Consider the following 25,601-nt stretch of genomic DNA (forward strand, 5'->3'; position numbering starts at 1 on the left):
TTCACATTAAGAGTAAAATGAAGGGGTGATCCCAACCACCACGGAGCACATAATGAACGCCAATTGATGGGTCTGCGATATATGTTTTCAAAAAAAAGCACAGTCAGTCGTGTAGAGCATTTCCATTCTTCCACCGCTCTCCCCTTCTTTTTCCATCTTCCAAGGCGAGGCGGCCAGATCAAGTTCCACCATAGCCCGTGTAATACGATCTGAACGTCTCGGGAAAGTCGGGAAACTCTGAGGTTCCGCCGCCGTCGCAGAAGAAATTCCGTAGTTCAGCCTCTGCCGCGGTTATGGCACTCGTCTGAGGGTACTGGTGCTCGGGTGTCGTCGGGGACGAGGACCAAGTCCTCTCGGCGTCGCGCGAGTTCTTGAGGAGTTCGATGCTGCGGAGGAGCTCCTCGACGCGCGCTTCCAGCTGTTTGATTTCCTTGGCCTGTTGCGAGCAGGCGCGATTCAGAGCCTCGTGCAGTTGTCGGAGTTGGGTCCATTCGGCTTCCAGCGCCTCGACCCTGATCTTCTGCCTCGCGCGGAATGCCTGTTGGGCGATTCGATTTTGTGCCCTTCGACGCTATGGGAAAGAAAGGAGAAGAAGGCATGAGTTTACGGGTAGAGTGACAACATCTCGGGTCGTGTTTCCATACCTCTCGCATCTCTGCTGTCTCGCCCATCTGCATTGCTCCTGGCGGGTTGTCGCTGTCGGAGGATGTGGGTATCCTGCCTTCAGCTCGCGAAGGATCTGAGGGATTCTGCGTGGCAGGCTGGCGGGAAGCGTCTAGACGGGGTGATTCTTGTCAGCATCTCATTCATTCCCGCACGCGAAGCCGGGACGTGAATGTGAATGGAGGTGAAGGGCAACAACTCACTAGGATTCGTTGCGTTGCTCATGACTGCGATGGGACGACTGTGGTTATAGATTTTGCCTGAATCTTTGTCGGGTGTGATCCTCTGTTGTCTTCAAAGCCAATTCCCCGGGTATGGGTCTCGGAGAATAAATAACCTCGCAGGAAGTGTGTTGAGAGTTTCTGTTAGATATGCTCCTAGCGCCCGGTGAAAACTGACAAAGTGGTGCTCGAGTGGTCAGAGGGTTGGGTGACTAAGTATCATGTATAACAGCCGCTGTGAAATTCTGCCACTGTCCCGGAAGGTGAACTAGAAGAGTGAAGAGGCTGCCCACCAGCAGTATGCATTACCGGACCTCCGAGGTACATTTTTAGAGCGATGGTCAATTTTCAAAGGCTTTCAGGGCTGCTACTAGGGCAATAGAATGTGTTTCGCAGAGTCTGTGAGGCTGAAATACTGTATGAAACCAGAGGGGGGGGCGTGGCATAGAGAGGGTGAACCTGTGCGGGAAAGCATTTAGCAGTGGATACTAATTACACAAATATGGAATTATGCCGACTACAGTAAGGCTCCATCACGCTAAAATCCAACTGCCAGAACGGGATAGCCTATCCGGTTAGTCAGCCGCTTGCGCACGTGCCTGGCCTGCGCCTCGGAAATTCTGCTTTTGCTCCAAACACAACCGTCTCTCTTGCCTTCATCACGATCACGATCCTGCACATCGCCTTGTGTCCCATCCCATCTAAAAGTCGTCCGGTCACTGGCTACTAGTATTGCCCCCGTGGGACTTGCGCCGATCCGAGTGCCATTGAAACCAAACTTGCGGAAGCAGCGGTCTCCGCCCAACCACAATGCACGAACCCTGTCTGCCATTTCATTATGCCAGACCAGACCGAGGAAGGCGACCCAGCCACACAAAAGAACCAAGCTGAACCTAGACTGCGATTCGTCACTGCACGGCCCGACTCCAACCAGGCAAGACGCGAGGCTAAAGCCCTGATCCGAGCCCACGCTTCGCGCGCATCGTGGGCCAGGATCAGGCAAGGCAAGCAGTCGAGACAGGAGACCGGTTCTCTGCTCGGCCCAAACCCAGCTCCGGGCGCGAAGCAAACCCATCCAGTCAACACCGACCCAGCATCGCTTATAGACGACGAACAGGACCAGGACCTCAATCCAGGGCGTGCTGGCCCCTCGGGCGGCCAACTAGTTGTCCCAACTAGAAGGCAGACGATCTTCACCTCGTGTCCTATTCCCGACCCTCTTTGCACGGTAGGGTTGGGCGACATTGATCCGTTTTCAAGCTACCCATCGAAGCTGCCCAAAGAGATAGCTACGCCTATTATTAGCCAAGGTAAGCCAACGCATCTATACCCCCCACCATCTTGTGCGCAGCATCGAACATGCAATCCAAAGACCGACAAAAGGCTTTGATCTAATTTTGCATGCTGTTGACAGTTAACCACTACTTCAACATCATGTTTCTCCCGGAACCAGATCGCATTGAAGAAAGCGTGGTACCCCGCTGGATATCTTGGTACATGAGTAACAGCATCTTGTTCCACGCCCTGTGCTTCAGCCAATTAGCCAGGCTGTCGGTCACCGAGGCTTCTGGCCTCGACCCAGTTAGTCAGAGGGCGAAATGGTACTGCTACTCGCTGGTGGTTCGAGAGGTGAATAGACGATTCAATAATGTCTCAAGTCGGTGTTCCGACGAGAGTATTCTTGCCGTGCAGGCACTGGCATTTCATGGTGACAAGGCAGCAGACGACAGCGAACAACCCCGGGTGCCCTCGCAGGGGCCAATGAATGCCATGCAGGGCCTGGATATCTACGCAGGTCGACTAGATCCCGTGAACATGCACGTCCATGGATTGGCAAAGATGCTGGCCATGCGGGGAGGCATTCATGACATGGAGATCCCCGGTCTGGCAGCGATGCTCAGCTAGTAAGAACGCTCACCTCAAGATGACCGTTTTTCTCCACCTCATGCGCATTGTCACTCTTGCTTACTTACATCTGACTGATTTTAGTGGAGACCTGATCCTGGCGTCACGATCATTGCAGAAACCGACCTTGCCCTTTGTGCCAATCGGGGAGTCTCCGGAACATACCCTGGCCACAGTCAAAAGGATCGGGCATCCTCTAGCTCGGCTCGGTGTAGGATTCCAGACGCTCTATGATCTGCTTCCTTCAGATGTGGCTCAAGAACTCCACTTGGTCTTACGGCAGCTGTCGACATACTTGCTGGCGGTCGAAGACTATATCATGGGTAGACCGCGATCGCAAAGCATGCTAGTACTAGTCGATCAGAGGAACTTTGTCCAGCATAGCTTGATGTCCTTGTTCCTGGATTCCAGGGACAGTACGTCAGCAGACGAGATTTATTCACTTCGACAGGCTGCTTGGTGTGCAGGCGTCGTCTACAGCCTCATCGCCGTCTTTCCGGTTCCTCATGTGCGAGCGCCCTTTGCAAAGCTCTCTGCAGGGATCAAGCAGTATCTGATTTCCACGTCGAGCAGTCAAGACGGTAAGAGATGGCGGAAGGCCACATCGCTGATGCTGTGGATCACCTTTATGGGCGCGCTGGCCTCCACGGCCGATCAGCACAGCGAGGCAGACAAGACGTGGTACCTTTCGGTCCTCGAGCGGCTTGTGTACAGGATGCAGATTTTGAGCTGGCAGAGTCTGAAGGACCAACTGCTGAATTTCCTGTGGTTTCCCAACACGAGTGACGACGACGGACAGCATTTGTGGAAGGAGATACACACTTCGAATCCTTTCAGGTAACACGCGCTAAGAGGCCTATAGCGGACAAAGAAACAGGTATAGATGTGCAGCCTGACCGAGTCAATGTTACAGCGCCCGAGGAGAAGAAATGTATGACAATATCATGCCACTGCATCCCCCTGGGATCTGCTTTCACCAAACGATTTATGGACACCCGTGGAGGAAATGTGCTTCACACATGAGACCCTCCCTCTTTGCGACGTCATCATATCGGACCGGGATCTTTCGACCCCGACACCTTGTGGCAACCGGCACAACATATCTGTCGTGCCCATCCTATGGTCAGTCAATGGCATAGCAATCTCTCCATTCATCTCGTTGCAGACATTGGGAGGGTGGGACTGAATGTAGAGAACCCAGAGGCCTCCAACGGAGGCTTTGACTCGAGTTGAGTTGATGGAATTCGCGTCGAAAAGGTACCCTTCCTGCCCTCTCCGCTTGACACGCAGTCTAAGAAGGCATACGCTAACAGAGAGCGAAGACGAAGACAAGGACAAGGGCAAGCCGCGCGCCACTGGACCGTGTCGGCCAATCAGTTAGATAGGCCTCGATGCAGAATCTCGCCCTGTACCGACGTACACGGCGGGCGTCACCTGCGGGGACACATTACCATCTCCATCCCACCGCGGCGCAGTGAAGTAGAAGCGGAAGACGCGAACTTTGACTATCAAAGACCATCTCAACCGCGTGAACCTTGAGATCCGAGAGTTGGGACCGAGATGGAGATGGAGATGGCGCTGGCGCTACTCGTTGATACAGAGTGGAACCGAGTATCACAGCCTTGCGAGACTCTCTCCCAGAATCCAAAGTACAGCTCCGGCAGGTGGATGAGCTGGTAGCTACATACCATAACATATATAAATCATATAAATACCCGAATCCATCATGTGTGTGTGTGTGTGTGTGTGTGTCTGTACAAATGCTATATGTGCCGGTTTGGACGGGCTCTTGGGGCATATATACTTTTTCCAATTTTCTTTTTACCCTCCTGTTTGGAAGCTTGTCAAGTCAACTTGTGCTCTGGTAATGCCCTGGTATACCATACGATACCTTGCTAATGACATGCTTTGTGATACGATCCCACGCCATGTCGTATCATGTCATGTCATGCCATCCACGAGTACCATGTACATACATGTACATCCACATATAGTGCATGTGATCCAAAACGCCAAACACGAAACACGAATTTCATGGTTCACATAACACCCTCTCTCACACCCTCTCTCTCTCTCTCTCTCTCTCTCTCTCTCTCTCTCTCTCTCTCTCTCTCTCTCTCTCTCTCTAAAAACCATGAGCCCCCTTCCGGGTGCGCAGCGCCAATCAAAGGACAATGTTTTCAATCCTGAGGGGCAAACTTCCCCATGGTCCCCGGAAACCTGCCCTGCTGGTACCTCGCCCAAGCGTCATCGACGACGTCGCGACAATCGTAACCGAACAAGAACGGCTGAAAGACCGGGTCGCGCCAGCGGTTCTGGTAGCCCTCAAAAGGCCGGTCCTGCCAGGCGATCATTTGGCGGTCGCGCTCGCGCTGGCGCGGGCCGTCGTGGAGGTGGAAGACGTCGCGGCCGAGCTGGGAGGAGGCGTTGACGACGCGGGTGGCGCGCGGCTTGCGCACGGCCTCGTAGATGCCCAGCACGTCGGGGATCTGGGCGCGCGACTCGATCCTCTCGAGGAGGTGGCCGAGCACGGCGCCGTCCTCGACGGCCTGCGCGGCGCCCTGGGCGAGGTAGGGTAAGGTGGCGTGACACGCGTCGCCGAGCAGGGTGAAGCGGCCGCGGCGCTGGTCGCTCCAGGAGGGCATCTCGCGCGAGTTCTGGAGGCGCCACTTGCTGGTGTCGTTGCACAGGGTCAGCAGGGCGCGCAGCTGCGGGTCCCACGCGGCGAAGAGGGCGTGCATCTCGTCCAGGTCGGCCTTTTGCTGGTTGACCAGCTCGGGCAGGTTGTCCGGGCAGGCGATGACAATGTTGTACAGGTTGCCGCCCTTGAGGAGGTACGAGACGGCGTGGGCGTCGGGCCCCAGCCAGTAGTTGATGTTGGGCACGGCCACGAGGTCGCGCAGCAGCGGGTGCGCCTTCATGGCCTCGGCTGGCACCACGATCCGGTACGCCAGGTCGCCCGTCAGATGGGGCGGGTCCGGCCGGCCCAGCAGCGCCTCGCGACAGACCGACTTGAGCCCGTCGGCGCCCACGATGAGGTCGGCCGTGAAGGGTTGCGCTTGGCCCCTGATGTGCGCCGCCGGCAGCTCAAAGTCGATGCCCGTCACAAAGCTGTCCAGCCGGATCTCGACGCCCTGGCGCTCGGCCTCCTCGACCAGGATCTGGTGGTAGTCGGCCCGGTGGATGTGGAGGTACGGGTACCCATAGGCGGATTCGCAGTGGGGGATTAAGGGTTGCGTGGACAGGACCTTGCCGTCGCGATAGGAACGCAGGATGAAGTTTTGTGGGCGCACCGACGCCTTTTCAATGGCCGGGAGGAGGCCCCATCGAGAGAGGATGCGGGTGCTGTTGGGGGGGACTTGGATGCCTGCACCGACCTGCAATGAGAATAATGTTAGTTGAGCAGTTCACTTTTTTTTTTTCTCTCACTCCCCCTTCTCTGTCGCATTTTTTCATGAATGGATAGATGGATAGATGTCCCTCTCACCTCTCCCAACGCTGGCGCCTGTTCCAGAATCGTCACCTTGTGACCAGCTCGAGCAATTGCAATTGCAGCCGCCAATCCCCCGAGTCCCGCACCGATGATGGCGACGTGAAGTTTGACTTTGGCCATGACTTGTTACCCAATCCCACTTGGATCACCTATTCAACAGGACTTGGGTCTTTTGTGAATAGGTGTGTAGAGGAACAAGGCTGTCCAGATCAGGGGGAAGGGGTCAAATGACGTAATTAATAAATTACCCCAGGTGTCACGGCTCACCACCCGCAGCGTCTCCGGGGTTTTTGTTCGGTAGGAGACAGACTCTCTCAAAAGGGAATTTTCCGATCTTAACCAGTAGGACAGAGATGGTCTCGGAATGGTCCGAAATGGGACTTTTGTTCAAATGCCTAAGTCGTGCAATCCGGCAAAAGTGAAGAGTACCGAGCTCGTTCGCTGCGCAACTTCAGGTGTTTGCTCCCAATAGAATTATTATCCCCTTTTTATATGAGAGTTGGTGAATAACTCTGCGCAGGGATCTGTGTACAAAAGTTGGAGATGATGTGTTAGTAGTAGTAGTAGTAGTACACAATGTAGAAACAAAAGCAAAAACAAACCCAGCAGATCTTGACGGTGATGATTGTTATATATCTACATATCTCATCCCATCTCAGGCGTTCGTAGTTATAGGGGTACTTGTAGGTGGTGCAGTTGTAAGCGTGAAGGTTGAGCAGCTCATTGCATTGCACTGCCGTGGTGAGATACCGACACCCGTCAAGCATCAACTCGGCGGAAAAGCATTTTTACATTTTTCTTCAGTCTAGAAATTCTCCATTGTTCAGCACATCGTAATACCGGGTTGGCCTTTTCTGTGGCTCAGGTGACAATTCCGCAGTTGGCGCGAGACAAGACACACCCGTCTTGATCCATCGTAATTGTGTACCGGTAAATCCAGTCATTTTTCTTGGGAGGAATACACAGTTTCGGAACGTTCCTTAACCTCTTTTCAGCGGCGTACACCAGCAATTCGCCAGGCCTTCTAAGAATCTCTTTCGGTGACGCCTAAGCCTCAACCTGAGCCTGACAACCCGATCTCAAGCCCCGTGTCGGCCTTTCTCGTCTCTCCCTCTCATTTGGCTTTGGAATCAATCTCCCTTCTTGGCCCCCATCGGCAATCTTGAGCGGGATGATTCTTTTTACAAGATCCTTGGGCCTTGGAAAGACTTGCCCGCCTACGCCGCCTTCGCTCTGCCGCCTCCGCCTGACCCGATGATTTGCCGTTGCAGTCCCTCGTACTGTACACCGTGCTGTACTGGAGAACCTCCCCCACCCACGCGGGTGCAATCTTCGGCAGTTACCTACACTAGCCTCGCGTGCCTCGCGTGCCTCGCTGTTAGGTAGTTGGCATTACACCACCACAACGAGTCACGTCGTCGTCGTCTTCTTCTTCTTCTCATTATTTCTCCAGAACTCCACAAGGAAAAGAAAGAAAAGGACATTTGACAACGGAATACATACACGATCATCTGTGCAAGGAAGGGGAGAAACAGCATTGTATCTGCCCGCCTCGCAAACATTTACTTGCGGACAGGCAAAGTCAACGCCAAAAGGCGTGAATGAGATGAGAGGCACAGACAGAGACAGAAAGAGCGTGCATAGGTAATCTGGTTGCTGGTCTGCTAGGCTGCTGGAACGAAAGAGAAGAAAGGCCTCACTGGCAGACTGGGTAGAATCCTCGTGTTCACACTACCCTACGTATCTATCTAGACCTTCTCCCTCCCTCATTCCTTTCCTGCTTCCAGTTCGTCCCATCCCTTCCTGGCCTCTGCTTGAACCAACATGGCAGGAAATAATATGCACCATGGCACTACCCTCACTTGCCATCTGCCCCCTTAAAGCTGCAAACGAAAGACTCAAAAAAGTTGCCAAAACACAACAGAAACAAAGGCAGGACCCGCGGTCTTTCCTATCAATAACTAAGAAACGCGCTGTAAGAGTTCGATGGATATACCACCAATGTCCCCACAATACACGAGCCCTATCAATCAACGCCCGCCTGCATTGTTGGCACACGAAAATGGCTTATTCGTTGTCCCGGTTTCGACCATGGCCGAGATGCTGGCGTATGTTCCCACCCCGAATAAGATGGCGGCGACCAGAATATTGACGCAGTTGAGAAGAAACAAAAAGGCCTTGCCCAAACTCCATTTGCCGTTGAGATTCATGTGCATCCAGAACATGCCCGACAATCCGAATGTGAACCAAGATGCAAACAAGGCCGAAGTCAAGCCCAACAGGTGGTTGAACACGGGCACGGCTTCGGCAATGACCCACGCCCCCAGCCACGAAATGCTAACGATAGCGAACCACACACCGTATGATTTCCACGTCTTCTGGTGCAGCAGGTCGTCCTCTCGGTCGTGCAGCAGTCGTACGTACAGGAATTTGGCCCCGACATGCCCGTTGACCACTCCGGCAATTACAATCGTCACAATTGCCACCCCGTACGCAACCTTCTTGACCACAGTACTCGCACTGTCCAACGCCGGACTGGCGACATTGTCTCCGGCGTAGTAATACACCACCACCGCCGTGATGATGTACATGGAAATGTCACTGCATTGCAGAAACGCGAGGGCTTTAGGGAAGTCATGTGGGTTCCTCAACTCAGAGATGAAGGTGAAGAATGCAACGTGACCGGCATACGCAAAGACCATGTTCGACACCGCGTTGAACCCGTCCCTGAAGCTGAGATCTGGTTGTGGCCAGAGACGAACATGAAGGACCCCGTCTGAGCCCGCCCCCGGCTGCGTGATCGACACCCCGACCATGGTGATCATGACCGCACCGATGATACTCACGAAGCTGGCAATCGAGTAGTAGGACAGGTGTTTCAACGTCCGGGGCAATGTGAAAATCAGGCTCATAATGGTGCCTACCACCATCCAGACAATGGTACACGCCCCGTGGTCGGTGATGGCGTTCATCATTATCGAAAAGGTCAAGATGTGACTGCCCATGATAAAGACATAGAACAAAAATTGACCCCAGCCGAGAATGAAGTTTCCCCATTTACCAAACAACACCCCACCGGCGCAGGCCATCGAGTGAATGTGAGGGTATCGCCTCTTAAACTGTCCGATGACAAACCCGGTATACGATGCCATCGCCCCCAGCAGCACGAGCAGAATAAGACCCGGGACGATGCCCAGCGTTGCCATCGCAGCCGGCAGAGAGAGAATCCCGAGAGAGATGGTTTCAGCCACCATGACCATGCCAGCCTGCCACCAGACCATGCTCTTGTATTCCACACCACCGTCGATCCGGCTGGCCATAGGATCGATTTGTTTCTCTTGCTCCATATCCCCATTCTTGGGGCCACTCTCCGGGTTGCCATGGTCATTCGAAACCAATGTGTCGTTACTGGTGGGAAGATTGTTGTCGTTATCGCGGGCATCGGTTCCCAACGCGTTGCGAGAAACGTCCATTTTTGATGCGACTTAGGACCAAGGAAATGGTGGTATTCGACAGCGCGATGTTCTGAGGATGTGTGGAGGCGAGCCGCACCGTGAAAGCGAAGGGTACGGAGTGGTGACGGCTCTGCTCCAACGGACAAATACGTTGCTAAAGGATAAGGAGTCTGCGCAGAGGAGAATGGTCCAGCAGAGACAGAGGGAATTCGTCCCTTTTTGTAGTTCTGGACGTGTGACCACATGCTGTGTTCCAGGCAGGAACCACCGACAACTGCTGCAGATCCAAGCAGTAGTTTGTTGAACCGTCAAAGCCCACACTGGATCGGCAGCGCTGAATGGCTATCCTTCTGTACGGATGAATTGTATCCAAACATCGTGCGAGGACCGTCACTGATACACTTGGTACGACTAACAGGATCGTCAGGGCCACAACAGCGACAAAACTCTACCAGAAGCTCCGAGGAAACACCATCGTTTGGTTAAAGGTTGCCCAGACTGCATATCCAGCGGAAGAGAAGGCTACTTGTTGGCGGGCGAGTCTTGTCCCAGGACTGGATTTTGTCCCGGTCTCAATTTCGAGTCACTCTCGAGAGTGTCCGCTGGACCATCTGCAATCTGTTAGCATCTCTTACAGCTTGTTGAGCCCAACAGCCCTTGGCTTACCATATCTTGAATAAAGCTTCCTCTCGTATTCGTCGGCAAACCCGGCTTTTCCACTCTCAACATCCTTTCTCGAGACATTCAACTTGCTTCGTGGGAGGCCCATCGAGGCCAGAAAAGCCACGCTCTCCTTCCACTCGATGTCTTTCCTCTTGCTGTCCCACTTTAGCTCTTCGGCCATCAGATCGATAACATTAGGCAAGGCTTCCAATGCCGCCTGGGCGTTCAGGAATGCTAATCTTGTCCTTCGTGCAATCACATCTACGGCTCGCTGCGCGAATTCGTGTCTGACCGCGTACCGTACTTCTCCGTCTATAAATGGGTACAGCGCTGAAATACGCTTTCCTCGCACTGGGAACCTCTCGTTGGTCGGGCTTGAAAGTGCTGCCACGGTCCATGCACGATCACCATATGCCTCCGCAAGATGCTTTGCCACTTCGGTCTCGAGACCGAAATGTTGAATCAAATTGATGAACAGAGTCTTAGAAAATCCATGGGCACCAACAAGCCTGACTTGGTGTGTTTGGCAAGTCCCATCGAGCGGAGCAGCGTCGTCCATCTTCTCAGTCCCACTAATTCTCGTCGGAGTTGTTAGTGGCCTTGTCTGTAGCCCGAATTGGTCGATAGCTTCATCGACCGCATCCTCTGCCATTTGACGATATGTTGTCCATTTACCACCAGCACAGGTGAGCAGTCCTGAGGTCGAGACTGTCACTAGATGATTTCGCACCAATGACTCGGTATTCTTGGCTTTGGGATCTTTGACGAGCGGGCGAATCCCCGACCAGGCGGCAAGCACATCACCACGTCGGACGTTGATCTCCGGGGACAGATATCCCTTGATCTCGTTCAAAATCCAGCCGATTTCCTCCTCCCCAGCGATCGGATGCTGGGTGATCTTACAGGGGGCGTCGGTCGTGCCGGCGATCGTGTTCCCTTGCCAGGGGAGGAAGAAGATGACACGGCCATCGGACGTTGCAGGATCGATCAGACCCATCGAGTTCCTCTGCGGGCTGTAATATCCCGGGAGCACCACGTGGACACCAGAACTAGGAGCGACAATTTCTTGGACATTCTGGTCGTCCATCTTTCGTATCGAGTCGCAGAAAGGCCCTGTCGCATTGATGATGCCTTTGGCGCGTATCGTAAAAGGCGTCGCCGGCTTGCCATTCTTCTCGGCAATCACATCTCGAACAACAGCACCATTCAGTTTGCCATTCTGGTCCTTGGTCAAGCTGGTGACTTCCATATGGTTGACCACAGTCGCACCGTACAGCGCAGCCGTTGCCGCAATGGAAATGTTCATGCGACTGTCGTTGTGCGCGCCATCATAGTACACTAGCGCTCCCACCAAATTCTCTTTTCTCAACATCGGAAATGCGTCCAGGGCCTTGCTCTTGGTCAAGAAGTAGCTGGTTTCAATGCCTTCGCTACCTGCCAGATAGTCGTAAAGCTTTGTACCTGCCCAGAAATACGGTGCTTGCCACCATTTCTGCAAAGGTATCATAATAGGGAGCCACATGGATAGATGAGGGGCTGTGTCGAGGAAATATTTCCTCTCACGCAGAGCCTCCTTGACCAGAGCATATTGATTGTAGTCCAGCTCCCAGAACGCCTTTTCAAGGTATCGTACACCACCGTGCACAAGTTTCGTGCTCTTACTACTTGTCCCCGCCGCAAAGTCATCGCGCTCGACCAAGGCAACCTTGAGACCACGAGTAGCAGCATCCAGCGCGATGCCCGAACCTGTTGCCCCTCCCCCAATGACCAAGAGATCGTATGGCTCCCCAGCTTCTTGTTCCGCTGGCAAGCTTGTGTCGCTGTCGCCACTTGTTGCGCCTCTTAATCGGTCCAAACTATTCTTCAACTGTTGCCGGATGGGCGTTTCCGCTGCGGCGCCCACCAGTCCACCACTCTTCCTGAGGTCGGCGATCTGTTCCGCACGGGGCTTGATCAAGGGGAACTTGGGAGGGATGATCGTGCCGTCCTCTGTTCGCGGGATGGGGACGATGGCGCCTTGAGAGCCAGGAACATTGATGGGACGGTAGGAGAGGTACAATATGGTGCCTCCAACCCCGGCGATCGCAGCACCAGAATAAAGGAGTGGTTTGAGGAAACGACGTGCGGAAGGAGAGCGACCGGCCGAGGCCATGGTTTCTATAATGCGAGGTCCAGTCTGGCGTCCACTGCGCGGATCAATCGTTCGACAGTGATGGACTGCGCGGAGAGGGCTGTGACTTCAACAATTAACGACCACAGTGATCAATGCCACTTCTTCTGGACACCCATGATCCGACTTCTCATAAAAGAGATGGTGGAATGACACAAAGCTAGGGCTCAAAGCTTAGGAATGCTCATGAACAATTGAGGCTGAAGAGGTGGGTAGGGCATCGATGCCCAAGTTATACTAGACAACCAGTTTGTCAGGTAGTGCACGGTTCACACTTGAGAAAAGGAAGCTGGAATGAAGCCGAATACAACTCCAAAGGCATGTGAGAAGAAGTCTTCGGACTTGTCATGAATGGGAAGAGCCCAAGGGGGAGAGTTCCGTGTGTCCCTCGCCAAAGGGTGAATGGCTGATGGGCGCAGCGGAGAGGCATGGATGTGGATGAAGCCCGCTGCATGGCCGTCGTCATGGTTCACTGCACGGCATCAACGGAGCCTTTGGGACGAGTGGAAATGCGCGTGGGGGGACCAGAGGGATGCATTTCGGTGTTGATGGCCCGACCTCAGGGCGGCTTTAAGCGAATCAGGCGGTGGTTGATTGGGTCTCCTGAGCTTGACCTATACCCCCATGCAAGCTATTGGGCGCCTCCTCGGTGTCTATGGGGGCGAACCCCCAAGCCCCTCTGGAGGGCACTTCAATTTTAGTACTTACCTAGACAGTTAGCCCCGGCTTATACAGACTGGACGAGGCAGTTGAATGAACACAAATGGAAAACATGTCATGTGCCACAACACATCCGAGGGTCGAAATTCAAAGGCCGCGAGCATGTGCACATCGCACCTGGAGACAGATCTGGGGTAGGTTCAAGGTCTCTAAGAGGAATTGTTGGTAGATCATGCAAATGTTGCAGGGGGGTGATCACCGCTGGTGCAGCCCAATATCAGATTTGTGTCCAAGGCGCATCCATCCTGGCTATACAACAAATAATCAACCCACTTTCTTTTTTGGTAAATCACCCACTAGAAGTGGCCTAATTCACCCCCATTACCCCCCGTTTTTAGTTTTCATGCAAATGGAACCGTGGCCCTCAGGAAAATGGCCGTGCGCACTTGTCCAGACATACTAGGAGTCGGCGACGTGCCCATTGACAGACTCAGCCTTCTGTTCCAGCAAGTCGATGTCAATCTTGTTCGCGGCAACGCTGCTTGGATGCGTCTCCTTGTTCAATTTAGACGGTGTAACACCTCCTTCTGTTGCAGTCACAGACGATCTCAATGGGCTGTTAGGGCTGTCGGAGCCATTGTTCAGGTTCAGACGCTCCAAAGCTTCGAGTTCCGCTTCAGAAAACTGCCTCAGGTGCTTAGGTTTGAAAGGGACCGGCGTGGAAACCCGCGATGTCAAGAACTGCCGAGTTTGAGAGTCAGCTTTCTGTTTTCAGATTCCAGGTAAAACTCGCTTCGCTGTGGGGGGTGAGACATACCGAGCTTGCTGCACTCAACAACGCGATCAAGGATGCCTGGACCACATCTTCATGTATGCCAACTCCCCATACTTTCTCGCTCGAGTTGCTTGCCGTACACTCTATATACGTAGCAGCTTTCACTTCTCTCCCTTCACCAATGGCGTGCTCCTTGTAATCCGCCACATCAAGATCAATTCCCAAGGAATGTAAAGCATTGGCGAGGGAGGAAATGGCACCATTGCCCACCCCCACGATCGGGTGCTGAACTCCATCAATGGCAATGATACCTGCAAACTGTCGTTTGGCAGTCGAGGTATTTTGGGCCGGCGCCGCTGTCTGGGGTGGCTGGCCTGCTGAAATCTTCGTCTGGGGCGCTGGTGAGGGAGTCCGAACAGCTGTGATGTTGTAGTCGATGAGAGTAAATCGCGGATTCTTCCTGAGATGATACGACTCTTCAAACAGGGCCTGGATTTCTCGAGGAAGCAACTCTCGACCTTTGGCATCGGCTTCTTTTTGCACAATCTTGCTGAATGCGATCTGCAACCCGCGGGGCAGGTCCAGTTCCAGGCTGCGTTGGATAATCCAGGCGACACCCCCTTTACCAGACTGTGAGTTGACTCTGATGACGGCTTCGTATGTACGTCCGATATCCTGAGGATCGAGTGGCAGGTAGGGCAGTTCCCATGGATCCTCAGCACCACGACCTTCCTTTTTCCGAAGTTGAAACCCCTTTTTGATAGCGTCTTGGTGTGAGCCGCTGAAGGCACAAACAACTAACTGGCCACCATAGGGCCACCGCTCATTGACGGGTATCTTTGTTGATTCTTCACAGACGCGGATGACTTTGTTGATGTCACTGAAATCAACATTGGGCCAGACACCTTGCGTATACAGATTGAGAGCCAGGGTAACGAGATCAACATTCCCGGTTCGTTCCCCATTGCCGAACAGAGTGCCTTCGACTCTTTCAGCACCCGCCATCTGAGCCAGCTCTGCAGCTGCTACAGCACAGCCTCGGTCGTTGTGAGGATGTACCGAGACACAAAATTTCTCGCGCTCGGTCATATGGGTGCAAAAGTATTCGATCTGGTCCGCGAATATATTCGGCGTGGCCATTTCCACCGTGGCGGGGAGGTTGAAAATCAGTTTACTGTCTTCGGTCGGCTCCCACGCTTCTTTTACCGCCTCGCACACTCGTACCGCAAACTCGGGCGATGTATCTGAGAAGGTCTCGGGGCTGAATTCGTAGAGCCATTCTGTACCTGCGTGGCTAGGATCGTCCTTCGTAATGGATCTCGCAAACTTGGTACACTTGACAGCCAGGGCAAGAGTCTCGTCTTCAGTCATGCCAAACACAATTCTGCGGAAGCATTCACTGGTAGCAAGATATAAGTGTAAAATGGCCTTTTTGGCTCCTCTTACAGACTCCACAGTCCGGCGGATGAAGTCCTCGCGGCAGGGTGACAGAACCTGCACCCAAACGTCGTCGGGGACCACGCCGGGGGTTTCGATCAGGTATCTTGTAAAGTCGTAGTCGGTTTGCGAAGCGGAAGGGAACGAGACCTCGATTTCCTTGTAACCCAGCTCAACAAGCATCTTGAAGAAGCGCAGTTTTTGTTCACCATCCTAAAGCGACCGTCAGTCTCTAAACCAGCGGGTTGAGAGGTTCCGGAGCGAGTGTTCATACCATCGGATCAACAAGGCTTTGATTGCCGTCTCGCAAATCAGTGGCCAGCCACCGAGGAGGCTTGTCGTTGGTCCGCGAGGGCCATTGTCGGTTAGGCAAGTCAAGAGGCTTGAACTTGCGGTATTTTTTCCAGGGCTCTCGAAGCCTAAGATATGTCGATTAGTCCTGTCCTGTGATGCTTACATATAGCCCGCACATACATAGGCATAGTCAACGAGCAATTCGCGACCGGAGACCAGTAGTCACTATCAAGGAGAGTTGGTCAACCGAGGATGCTGGAAGTATGCGGCCAAGGCGAGGAAGTGGCTCGGCTTAATATCTGAGGTTCGATTGCGATCACCACACCAGGGTTTGAATCAACGTCGAAGAGAGCGTGAGTATGAATGTGAAGGGAGTATCATTCAGCGCGGTACAGAGGAGACTAGAGAATATGAGTCAATCTTCGCAAAGAGCGCAAGAGGCAAAAGTTTTCTGAACGTGGGGCAAAAGGTCCAAAGCGTGACGCACCGCAAGTAACCGAATTTGTGGGGTAATAAATTGATGATCAAAGAATGTGATGCTTGTGGATTTGCCAAGTTCGGCCATGGTCTGGATACCGGCAAACTGGTACATGCCAGGTCCTTGGTACATTAAAACCATTGCATGCTACTGTCTACCTAGATAGGTATACCTCAGGAATCTCAACCTCCTGTGCTTCACTATACCGTCACCATCGATACCCAGACGGAGTGTCAATGCATCTAGACCCCGTCTCGCTCCCTCTTGACCTCAGCCTCGTTGCCCGTTGCCTTCAGGTAGATCAACGATGCCTATCTTATACCTGTCGAATAATGTCGAGCTAAAACATGATGACCTGCCCTCTCCTTTGCCTTCAGTCTGCTACAGTAAAGCCCAATTTCCTCGCTGACGCCGCGCACTTTGGTCCCGCCGACTCGTCTCGATCCCCTTCTGATGCAGAGGACGACCACGAAGAAGAAGACATCACAACCTGAATTGTGTCCTCAATCTTACCCAAGCCCAATCCCGGAGAGGTTGAGCACCGCTTGCGCTTTGAGCCATTCGAGGCTGATCTCTGGCGATTAAAGCCAAGTGAAAGCGATCTCGGCGCCGCTGACAACTGGCTTTTTCCCTCTGCAGGTGCACTCGGTCCCTGGGGCTGTCGCGGACTGGTCTGTTCTTTGATCAGCTGCGCCACTGGCTCTGAAGTGCTTCGGGAACTAGCTAGCGAACATGTCCGGCGTCGCTGCCGCGGTTCTTGCCAGATTCTTGCCGTCGCGGCATCATTGGCACCGCCAGAATGCATAACTCTCGGAGTGTTGAAATCGTTGGTGGTCTGAGGAGTGTTTGCTGGTGGTTGAGTGCCTATACCGGCCACTGGACTATGTGATGCGCTGAGGGCCTTGAATAATTGTTCTTGGCGAGCAGGACTTAGAGCTTGGAGAATCTCTTCAGGGTTGGCCTCATTCATGTGCTTCAGAAAGTTGGCTCGCGGGACGCTGACCCCCGACATCTCGGTATTGACGACGCTGCGATCGGTCTTGCTGGACGCGTAATCAGGCATGGAGACGTCGTGACTGGTTGACCTCAGTTGCAGCCGCCACTGCTGTATCGCCGTAGGGGTCTGATGCGAGGAGATGAATGGGTCATCATCCTGCGCCATAAGCTTTATGGGAATCTGGCTTTCAGGGGACTGGCTCTTCAAGACACTAACATTGGGGACTTTCCTGACCGAATCGAGCCGGGCCTCTGAATGCTTCTGTGATTCCAACAAGTTTTGATAATTTTCATTCGTCGACAGCCTTTTACTTCGCGACGCTATTGGAGGTAACCGCTGTGGCGAGTGTGAATGAGCTTCGTGGCCCGAAATACCAGAGACTCGAGAGCCGATCGGTCCAGGCCGCGACGGTTTGCTGGGCAGCTTTTGGAACATTTTGAAGCTTGGCCATGCGATTCCCGAGTACTCGAGGATGTCTGAGGTGTCTTAGCTTTGGCTGGGGCTGAGGGAAGCTGCAACTCCTACTTACCTTGGGGGGCATGCTGAAAGGAGAACGCAACAACATCTCGCAGGCGATCAAACCTGGTAGCTGAGGCTGCCGGGGGAGTGTTTTCTCTCACAACTCCTTCTGAGATCACAACCCGGATTCGACCCATGAGCTCGCTGTGATCCCAACCTGGTTGCTGAAGCATTTCTCTGTAGAACGTGGGAAATTGGAGATATCGAGCATCGCGATCTGTGCCGTTAGCCCCTTCTCGGTACACAAGGGACTTACGGGGACAACCTGGATCTCCTGCGGTATCATTAGCCAAAGAGGTTTGCGTCGGGGTTGGGATATTCTTCATACCAATGACTTCCGGCCACACATTTTCGTCGAATGCACGTTGACTGTATGATCAATTAGCCAGGCGGCCGACTTGACTTTCGTTGTCGTCCTTACGCAACGAGAACTCCATCAATATACACTCGTGCTTCAAACAGAATTGCTTCTTCGGGGGTCTTGTAGCTGAGCAAGAGGTGAGACGGGGTGGGTTTATCCCAGCTGTGGATTGAAATTCGGAACGCTGCGCCACGCTCGAGACTAGCAATGAAAGAGGTGAGGATAGGAACCAGTGTCATCGACTCGAAATTGTTGGGATATTTCTCGACAGTGGCATCACTCGAGGAGCAATCCACGTCTAAACGAGTGAGTCAGTGTGCCTCGTTGTCGCTCAAAGGCGCGTAGCACTCACTCTGCCTTAGCACGAAGCATTTGGTGTTGAATTCCTGTACGGGAGTCCTTGAGTCACCAGGGAAGAGGAGTACGTCCCAATTTTGGTACCTCATGACGACAAGGGACGTGCAGTTTCAGTCCACAGTCCACATCGAAGGGAGATAGCAGAGGATGGGTGGAATATGAAGCACATGCTGGTTCAAGACAGCTTTCCGTCTTCGTAAAGTAGTGGCAGTCGACATGACCCCATTAACCTGCCAATGCAAGAGCAAAGTAGCCAGATGTGGCAGAAGGTGCGAGCATTGATTCAACGCCAAAGAAGTCGCCATCAACATCAGCTTACTCCTAGATGGGAGTTCCAACGCGACTGTCATAGGCGGCACCAGAAGGGATAGGTAGACGACTCGAACCATGGAGGCAATGGCGATGTCTATATATCGACGACGAGGCCACACTGCAGAATTGGAAAGTGAAACTGGAATTAGGCACCTGTCCATCCCTATACCAATGCAACTACATGTCAACCCATGAAGTTATGTCCAAGCAAGTAAAATCATTTTCGTCTGAGCAACGGGTATAGTAATCAACAGAGCAAGTATTTCCAAAAGGAGAAAAGGACAGGAGCTCTTTTCGTGCACACGCCGTAACCAACCATGCGTGAGCATCCAAAGATCATCAGTAACGCCAAAGCATTAGTTAGTAATTGATACACAGCATCACCTGCAACGGCCAACTATTCGTTAGTTGCGTCAACCCCGAAGTCTCCCCCTATCATGGCGTTGTCGAAGTTGAATGTGTCCTCGTTGGACGTGTTCAGGAAACTGTCAAAGTCGAAGTTTTCCAAAACGTCGCTGTTCTCTAAACTGCTGAAATCCAGGTTGAAATTCTGGTCCGCATTGAAGTCGGTGAAAGCATTTTGTTGGGAAAGATCTGGCTGGTGCATCTGTGGTTGACTGGGCGGCATGGCTGCGTTTGGTGGAGGAGCTTGACTGGGATTCGGCATTCCAGGACCACCGGCCTTGCCGGCCGAATTGTTGAAACCTGGAGGATGCACTGGAGTGAGAGGGGTCGAAGGAGTGGGTGTTGCAGGAGGCTCATTCTCCGAAGATGCAGCAGCGGCAGCTGTTGAACCCTTCTTGGCCGGACGTTTCTTTGTTCCTTCCTCCTTGGCCTTCTTCTTGGGGTTCGGTTTGTTCGTTGTGGACGGGGTTGGAGGAGCGTTGCCACTCTGGGGGGATCCAGGCTGATTGCGTTGAGCATTGTTCCCGGCGGGAGCTTGAGGAGGTGGCATCTCGTTCCGTTGTCCAGGCGTGCCCATCGGTTGCGGTCCTCCACCTTGAGAGGGTTGCTGCACCATTGGTTGACCACCTTGAAACTGGCCACCCATACGATTTTGCTGTTGACGAGCCATGGTTGCCTGCATTTCCATAGCCGTGGGAGGCCTCATATTGGGAGCACCGGGGACCATGCCTTGATTGTCTTTCATAAACATGTTGGGATTGAAGTCGGTGCTCTGTATGCCGTTCATGAAGTTCATTGTGCCAGGCGATCTTCCTGCCATGTCTCCCGCCGATGGCGAGTTAGGCATGCCTCCGAGTTGTGGCGTGCGCTTCATCCCGTCAACTGGGATGGGCGAAGTGCCCGTTCGACTGCCTGATGGTGACATGCCGCCGGGTTGCATTCCAACCATGGGTCCACCTGGGCCGCCGTCTCGGTTGACAGCATTGTCTTGCTCCTGTCTCGCCATCATCAATCTCTTTTTGTTCTGCTGCTCAAGGAGCATCAACTGCATTTGATAATCTTGAAGAGCATGGTTTCCAGTTTGGCCTGCACCTGGACCACCTTGCATCTGTTGGGTAGCCATCCTTTGGTTGTAAAGCTCCAGCTGGATATTGTTCTCGTACGGAGGGCCCACGTTCTGCATGAGAGGTGATCCGGAATTGCCCATGTTCAACATACCATTAGCCATTCCGGGCTATTATCGGTTAGTCAACGCAGATACCATCAGGAGTTTAACGAGCTGCTTACCTGCATGGGCTTCTGTGGCATGCCGCCGTTTTGCCGAAACTGAGGGTTGTTCATGTTGGGTTGGAAAGAGTTCTGGATCAGCATGGGCTGAGGTCCCACGTTGGGCATTCCTGGCCGCACATTAGGCATCATGCCACCGTTGAACTGTTGACCTTCGAGTCGGGGTCTCTTGGACGGCGACCCACCATTCTCGCCCTCCGCCGGCGACGAGGCCCGACCATTCATGTCCACATCGCCCTGTTCACGCTGCATCTGCTGTTGCTGTTGCTGCTGCTGTTGTTGCTGCTGAAGCATCTGTGCCTGTTTGAATTGCTGCTGAATTTGCTGAGGGGTGCTGTGAATACGTGTCAGTGTGTTTGCAGCCCAGGGAATCTTATCTTAAGCGATGCCCACTCACTACTTATTAGCCATATTATTGCCATTCACGACGTTGCCACGCAGATTAGCCTGCATGTTGAATCGGTTGTGGGGCATCATGCCAGGTCGAGCGAGGTTCTGATTCTGCTGGTTCTCCCTCATGCGTTGCATGTTCTGCGGAAAGTCAGTGGATAGTGCCGAACACAAGCTTGCGACGGACTCGTACCTGATGTTGAAACAAATATTGAGCAGCTGGTCCCATATTCCCGCCCTGGCCACCCTGCATTTTGGTTGAGCGATGCGCAGTGAAAAGGTCGGAAAAGATGCTAAACCATTCGAACAGAAAGCCGATGCCAGGGGTGTTGGCATCGGTAACATGCTGGGGGCGGGGAAGGTCGTCAGGAATATCGTCTTTGACATCGGTATCCATGGCATCTCCATCAACACCATTCACTTCAGCATCTTTACGTCGCCCGGGGCTTTGCTTGACCGGCGGTTTCGTACGGAGTTCGAATTTTTCCTCACGTAGCAGGCTTCGAGCAAGATCATAGTGACCAAGCTTGAGGAAATACTCGTAGATGTATGTGTTTAATTGAGCCTTCAATTGTTCAGGAGAGCTGCCCATGTTGACTTGTGTAGCCGGGCTGCCATTGTTCATCATCATCATTCCACCACCAACAGGACCGCCTGGCGCCATGGCAGCAGGATTCATGCCGGCCATATTCATGGTAGCCATCGACATACGGGCCTATGTAGGGAAGCGGATAGGGCTTGAAGGAGAGTGAGGGTGAGTGGAAGAGGAGAGAACCTCAGTCGTGGGAGTGTGTTAGGTCGGTGGGTCGCGAGATGATGATTCGAGTTGTTCGTGAATGGGAGTGCGGAGAGAGTCGGTCGCGCAAACCGACGGCGACTTCAGATAATAGAGAGAAGCCTCATTTTCTGCAAGAAGGAATCGGTAGAGGATGCGAGGATGGCTGATGCTGATTAAGTGTTGTCGTGGGCTGCGATAGATGGAGGTCGAGCAGCGGGAGCCTCAGACGAAACGCGACCGCCACGAATTATGGGATGCGGTGGGAGCGCAAGCACCTCTGGGGGCTGCAGGGGAGTAAGAAATGCGGTAGGCTAGGTACTGTAGCGAGCTGATAGCAGTCCAGATCTATCAGGGAAGATGGAGGGGTTGGTAAAAGGGAAGAAAGTAAAAGATGACCTGATGGGAAATTGGGAAGGTGATAGTAACTGGGTGCTTTAGTAGGTGGTAGTGGTGGATGTGGGCGAGGCGAAAAGGCAACGAGAAAGATGAGGTTGGTTTTTGGTATAGAGAGTGCTCAGTGCCCCGGTGCCGGCTGAGGTTTCGGCGTTGGGTTGGCTAGGCTGCACGGTGCAGACCGATCAGAGCCCAAGTAAATTGGAGAACAGGCTCGTGATTGCTGAGCTGCTGTCAGGGCGCAGGCGAGAAGATCAGAGGGTAGGGGGCGAGCAGCGAGAGGCGGACACGGCACCTGGAGGCAAAAAGGCCGCCTATGATTTCTGACTCTGACCACGGTCTGGCCACTCAGAGTGCGTTCCGCATCAGCCCTACGGATACGTCCCGCGAAGATTGCAGCACGCCTTGCCGGAAATGGGGCTACGAATGGTGGGGTGCTTGGCCTTGCACCACAACCTCACCTCGATTGATTTCTGCCACCTCGACAAGATCTCTATGCAGCAAACATTTCAAAAAATTCCACGCCCGGCTCAAGGCAGTCAACTGGGCAATAAGACAGGTAATATTGGCCAGGTCAAACCAGTTGACCGTAGTGCCCGCTCAGCATTTGCCCGAAAGTGACCCCTGGCCCCTCTTTGCACTGTTGAAACTCTCTCAGGGGTAACAGTGAATCCCTTTCCCCAATTTTCCCCCAGCGCTGTAGATACTGTTAGTAGTACCTTCGAGAAAAAGGGGCTTGTGACACGTGACGTCCGGATCAATGGCCAGAGAAACGACTCGTGTGCCGGGTCCCTTGTAATCCTTTTGAGCTCTGTTGTTTGCCAGAGCACACTTTTTGGTTCCATAGTAGGAGTTCGGTGCCACTATTCATCGTCAGGAGGCATCTCGTCCTCGATGTACCGAATCAGAGTAACCCGCATTTCCGTCACGTCGTTGCCGCGAAGCATGTCACTGACAAAACGTGCCTCGATGGACATCTGAACCTACGATCCCGTTAGTATATGATTATAAGCATCCCATCATGATTGCTGATACCATTTCCAATGCTCCGCGTAGGACACCACAGAGTATGTTAGAGAACCACAGCTCATCTTGAGCCCGCCCGTCGTCCGGAAGCTCCACAAAGTCTGCCAGAGGGTTTTCGTCAAACAATAACGAGAATTGCTTGTTATCGGCGGTCCAGTTCGTGACGGTGGGTGTAATGTTGAGAAAGATCTTAAAGCCAACCTTTTTATGGTCAGAAACCCATTCTGAAGAGGCGGAGTAAATGGACGTACCTTGGAGATCATCTCCGCCGTGTCCCTGAAATTTCCACAGCGGCCAGTATTGGACTTTGCAAGGAAATCCTCAATGAGTCGCATGCCGATATTATACCCCATTTTGTCCAATTGCTGGTTGACCTGGGTGTAGTCATAGTCGTAGTCTGTACACAGTTGGGCCACGATGGTCCCATATGTGAGCGTGACAAGCTCGGCGTTGACTTTGTCTACCCGCGTCCTGAGGAACATGTAAGGCCCGCTAACCATTGAATTTGGGCGACACTCACTTCCAGATTCTGAGAGGAGCACGATCAGTCCATGAACAAGTCGGCGCTTCTAGGAACAGCTTACTCTTCGCCCACGCGGGCTGCTTTCTGGCTTGACGCCATTTCAATCGGGTATTATATCCCTATCGACGGACGAGCATCTCACCACAACTCGGACAACTCGGTCTTGCCTCGAATGAAGATATCAGAGACGTGTTATGGAGCCTGGTATGTGGCTGAGTTCAAAGTAGGAGAAGCGGCATGCCAAGGCGTTGCTGGGCGTCGGACTTCCGGATAAACTAATTTACCGACTTCCGAGCCAAAAAGTTTCTGGAAGTCGTTATTTGATGTCTGGTCGTGGAATTGTAGCTGTACTCGGTACTCGTTAGTTGACTGCGTTCACAGTTCATCGCCCCCTTCTGGTCTTCAACCCTCCTACAAGTTCCTGCTGGCGTCTTCATCATGATGCCATCCATAAAGCGACAAGCTTCTGACAGCTTTAGCCAGCCGCAGGCCTTGGTAAAGAGGCAAAAGTCTAGTTCCGATCTAAACGACAACAAGGCCCTCACTGTTGGCGCAAAAGACCAAAATGGCAGCCTCGTGCCTTCTGTAGGTTTCAAAACAGCAAGGCTTTGGTTGATACGCTAATCAATTTACAACAGTCTCTTCGCACCAGCGCGCTGGCGGCTCCTATCATGGAACTGACAGGTCACTCGGGGGAGGTTTTCGCAACCAGATTCGATCCTACCGGTCAGCATATCGCGTCAGGGTCCATGGACCGATCAATAATGCTTTGGAATACATATGGTCACTGCGACAACTATGGAATCATGACTGGCCACAAGGGTGCTGTGTTGGATTTACAATGGTCCCGCGATTCAAGAACAATATACTCCGCTTCTGCCGATATGACTATTGCTAGCTGGGACCTGGAAACGGGGCTGAGAATGCGCAAGCACGTTGGTCATGAGGAGGTCATAAACTGCTTGGACTTGAGCAGACGTGGTCAAGATCTCCTAGTCAGTGGCAGTGATGATGGCTGCATCGGAATATGGGATCCCCGCCAAAAAGCCGCAGTCGACTACATCGAAACAGACTTTCCCATCACAGCAGTGGCCATGGCAGAGCAAGGCCACGAGATCTACTCAGGTGGCATTGACAACGATATCAAGGTCTGGGACGCTCGCAAAATGGAGGTAACTTACACCCTGAGTGGCCACCAAGACACGATCTCCTCATTGGAAGTGTCGCCCGACTCGCAGACCTTACTCTCAAATTCTCATGACTCCACCGTGCGAACTTGGGATATCAGACCATTTGCTCCGGTTGACCGGGCCGTACAGACCTATGACGGAGCTCCTTCAAGCTTCGAAAAGAACCTGATACGAGCAAGCTGGAGTCCGAAAGGAGATAAAATTTGTGCTGGAGCAGGTGATCGGACCGTAGTGGTCTGGGACGCCGGATCCGCGAAATTACTTTATAAACTCCCTGGGCATAAAGGAACGGTCAACGACGTACGGTTCTCGCCTGCGGAAGACCCAATCAGTGAGTGATCTTGACGTGGCATCCTGAAAATTGCTGACCCCTTCAGTTGTCTCTGGTTCGACGGATCGCAACCTCATTCTCGGTGAGTTAGGCCGGTGACGACTTCGTGGATGCGTCATATAGATGCCTCTCGACAGTCCTCTGCTTGAGCAATCATCCTTCGAGCGTATGACTTGGGGTTTCTCGATGAAACCGCCTAATGCATGCTCTGAAAGAGGCAAACCCTGCCAGCCTCGAGTGGTCGTTTTCACGATGAATGGAGAATGAATTCTTTGCGTGAAGCGCATACTATCGTGGCAGCGCAGCCTCTATGGGTGCTCACTATTGTGTGGAGACCCGAGACAACCTTTCTGTTGTTGTCAAAGACTCCTAGATGCAAATTAGCTACAGATGGTGAGAACATGGACATCGTATTTCACCGCTCTCGTCTACCCGGCATATGACAACAGATCGGGCTTGATAAAGGGGAAACTCTTTCAGAGAGGTTGCACCAGTCCTTTGCACGTGAGACGTCTCCA

The 25,601-nt window shown here is 53.0% G+C and overlaps 9 protein-coding genes across 9 annotated transcripts; 2 read left to right on the forward strand and 7 right to left on the reverse strand.

Annotated features, from left to right (window-relative positions):
* Positions 1-178: 178 nt before the first annotated feature.
* Positions 179-888, reverse strand: Z517_07942 (uncharacterized protein; the record flags this gene model as incomplete). The annotated part of the gene is made up of 3 exons (XM_013426463.1): positions 179-571; positions 645-775; positions 867-888. 3 exons carry the CDS (start codon positions 886-888, stop codon positions 179-181), a joined length of 546 nt encoding a protein of 181 aa, XP_013281917.1.
* An 834-nt stretch (positions 889-1,722) lies between these two features.
* Positions 1,723-3,630, forward strand: Z517_07943 (uncharacterized protein; the record flags this gene model as incomplete). Its single annotated transcript, XM_013426464.1, has 3 exons — positions 1,723-2,194; positions 2,299-2,788; positions 2,874-3,630. The coding sequence occupies 3 exons, from the start codon at positions 1,723-1,725 to the stop codon at positions 3,628-3,630; spliced, it is 1,719 nt and encodes a 572-aa protein (XP_013281918.1).
* A 1,339-nt stretch (positions 3,631-4,969) lies between these two features.
* On the reverse strand, positions 4,970-6,402 carry Z517_07944 (uncharacterized protein; the record flags this gene model as incomplete). The annotated part of the gene is made up of 2 exons (XM_013426465.1): positions 4,970-6,166; positions 6,277-6,402. The coding sequence occupies 2 exons, from the start codon at positions 6,400-6,402 to the stop codon at positions 4,970-4,972; spliced, it is 1,323 nt and encodes a 440-aa protein (XP_013281919.1).
* Positions 6,403-8,312: 1,910 nt separating this feature from the next.
* On the reverse strand, positions 8,313-9,755 carry Z517_07945 (uncharacterized protein; the record flags this gene model as incomplete). The annotated part of the gene is made up of 1 exon (XM_013426466.1): positions 8,313-9,755. The coding sequence occupies one exon, from the start codon at positions 9,753-9,755 to the stop codon at positions 8,313-8,315; it is 1,443 nt and encodes a 480-aa protein (XP_013281920.1).
* Positions 9,756-10,368: 613 nt separating this feature from the next.
* Z517_07946 (uncharacterized protein) lies at positions 10,369-12,552 on the reverse strand (the record flags this gene model as incomplete). Its single annotated transcript, XM_013426467.1, has 1 exon — positions 10,369-12,552. One exon carries the CDS (start codon positions 12,550-12,552, stop codon positions 10,369-10,371), a length of 2,184 nt encoding a protein of 727 aa, XP_013281921.1.
* Positions 12,553-13,689: 1,137 nt separating this feature from the next.
* Positions 13,690-18,537, reverse strand: Z517_07947 (2-isopropylmalate synthase; the record flags this gene model as incomplete). Its single annotated transcript, XM_013426468.1, has 9 exons — positions 13,690-13,971; positions 14,048-15,655; positions 15,717-15,861; positions 15,917-15,961; positions 16,634-17,687; positions 17,741-17,965; positions 18,059-18,099; positions 18,152-18,389; positions 18,444-18,537. 9 exons carry the CDS (start codon positions 18,535-18,537, stop codon positions 13,690-13,692), a joined length of 3,732 nt encoding a protein of 1,243 aa, XP_013281922.1.
* Positions 18,538-19,157: 620 nt separating this feature from the next.
* Z517_07948 (uncharacterized protein) lies at positions 19,158-21,536 on the reverse strand (the record flags this gene model as incomplete). Its single annotated transcript, XM_013426469.1, has 4 exons — positions 19,158-20,399; positions 20,453-20,786; positions 20,853-20,983; positions 21,036-21,536. 4 exons carry the CDS (start codon positions 21,534-21,536, stop codon positions 19,158-19,160), a joined length of 2,208 nt encoding a protein of 735 aa, XP_013281923.1.
* Positions 21,537-22,876: 1,340 nt separating this feature from the next.
* Positions 22,877-23,539, reverse strand: Z517_07949 (uncharacterized protein; the record flags this gene model as incomplete). Its single annotated transcript, XM_013426470.1, has 3 exons — positions 22,877-22,996; positions 23,049-23,240; positions 23,291-23,539. 3 exons carry the CDS (start codon positions 23,537-23,539, stop codon positions 22,877-22,879), a joined length of 561 nt encoding a protein of 186 aa, XP_013281924.1.
* A 461-nt stretch (positions 23,540-24,000) lies between these two features.
* On the forward strand, positions 24,001-25,182 carry Z517_07950 (uncharacterized protein; the record flags this gene model as incomplete). The annotated part of the gene is made up of 3 exons (XM_013426471.1): positions 24,001-24,147; positions 24,201-25,083; positions 25,130-25,182. 3 exons carry the CDS (start codon positions 24,001-24,003, stop codon positions 25,180-25,182), a joined length of 1,083 nt encoding a protein of 360 aa, XP_013281925.1.
* Between the last annotated feature and the right edge of the window lie 419 nt (positions 25,183-25,601).

This window comes from Fonsecaea pedrosoi (genome assembly GCF_000835455.1).
Source record: "Fonsecaea pedrosoi CBS 271.37 unplaced genomic scaffold supercont1.5, whole genome shotgun sequence".
NCBI classification, from domain to species: domain Eukaryota; kingdom Fungi; phylum Ascomycota; class Eurotiomycetes; order Chaetothyriales; family Herpotrichiellaceae; genus Fonsecaea; species Fonsecaea pedrosoi.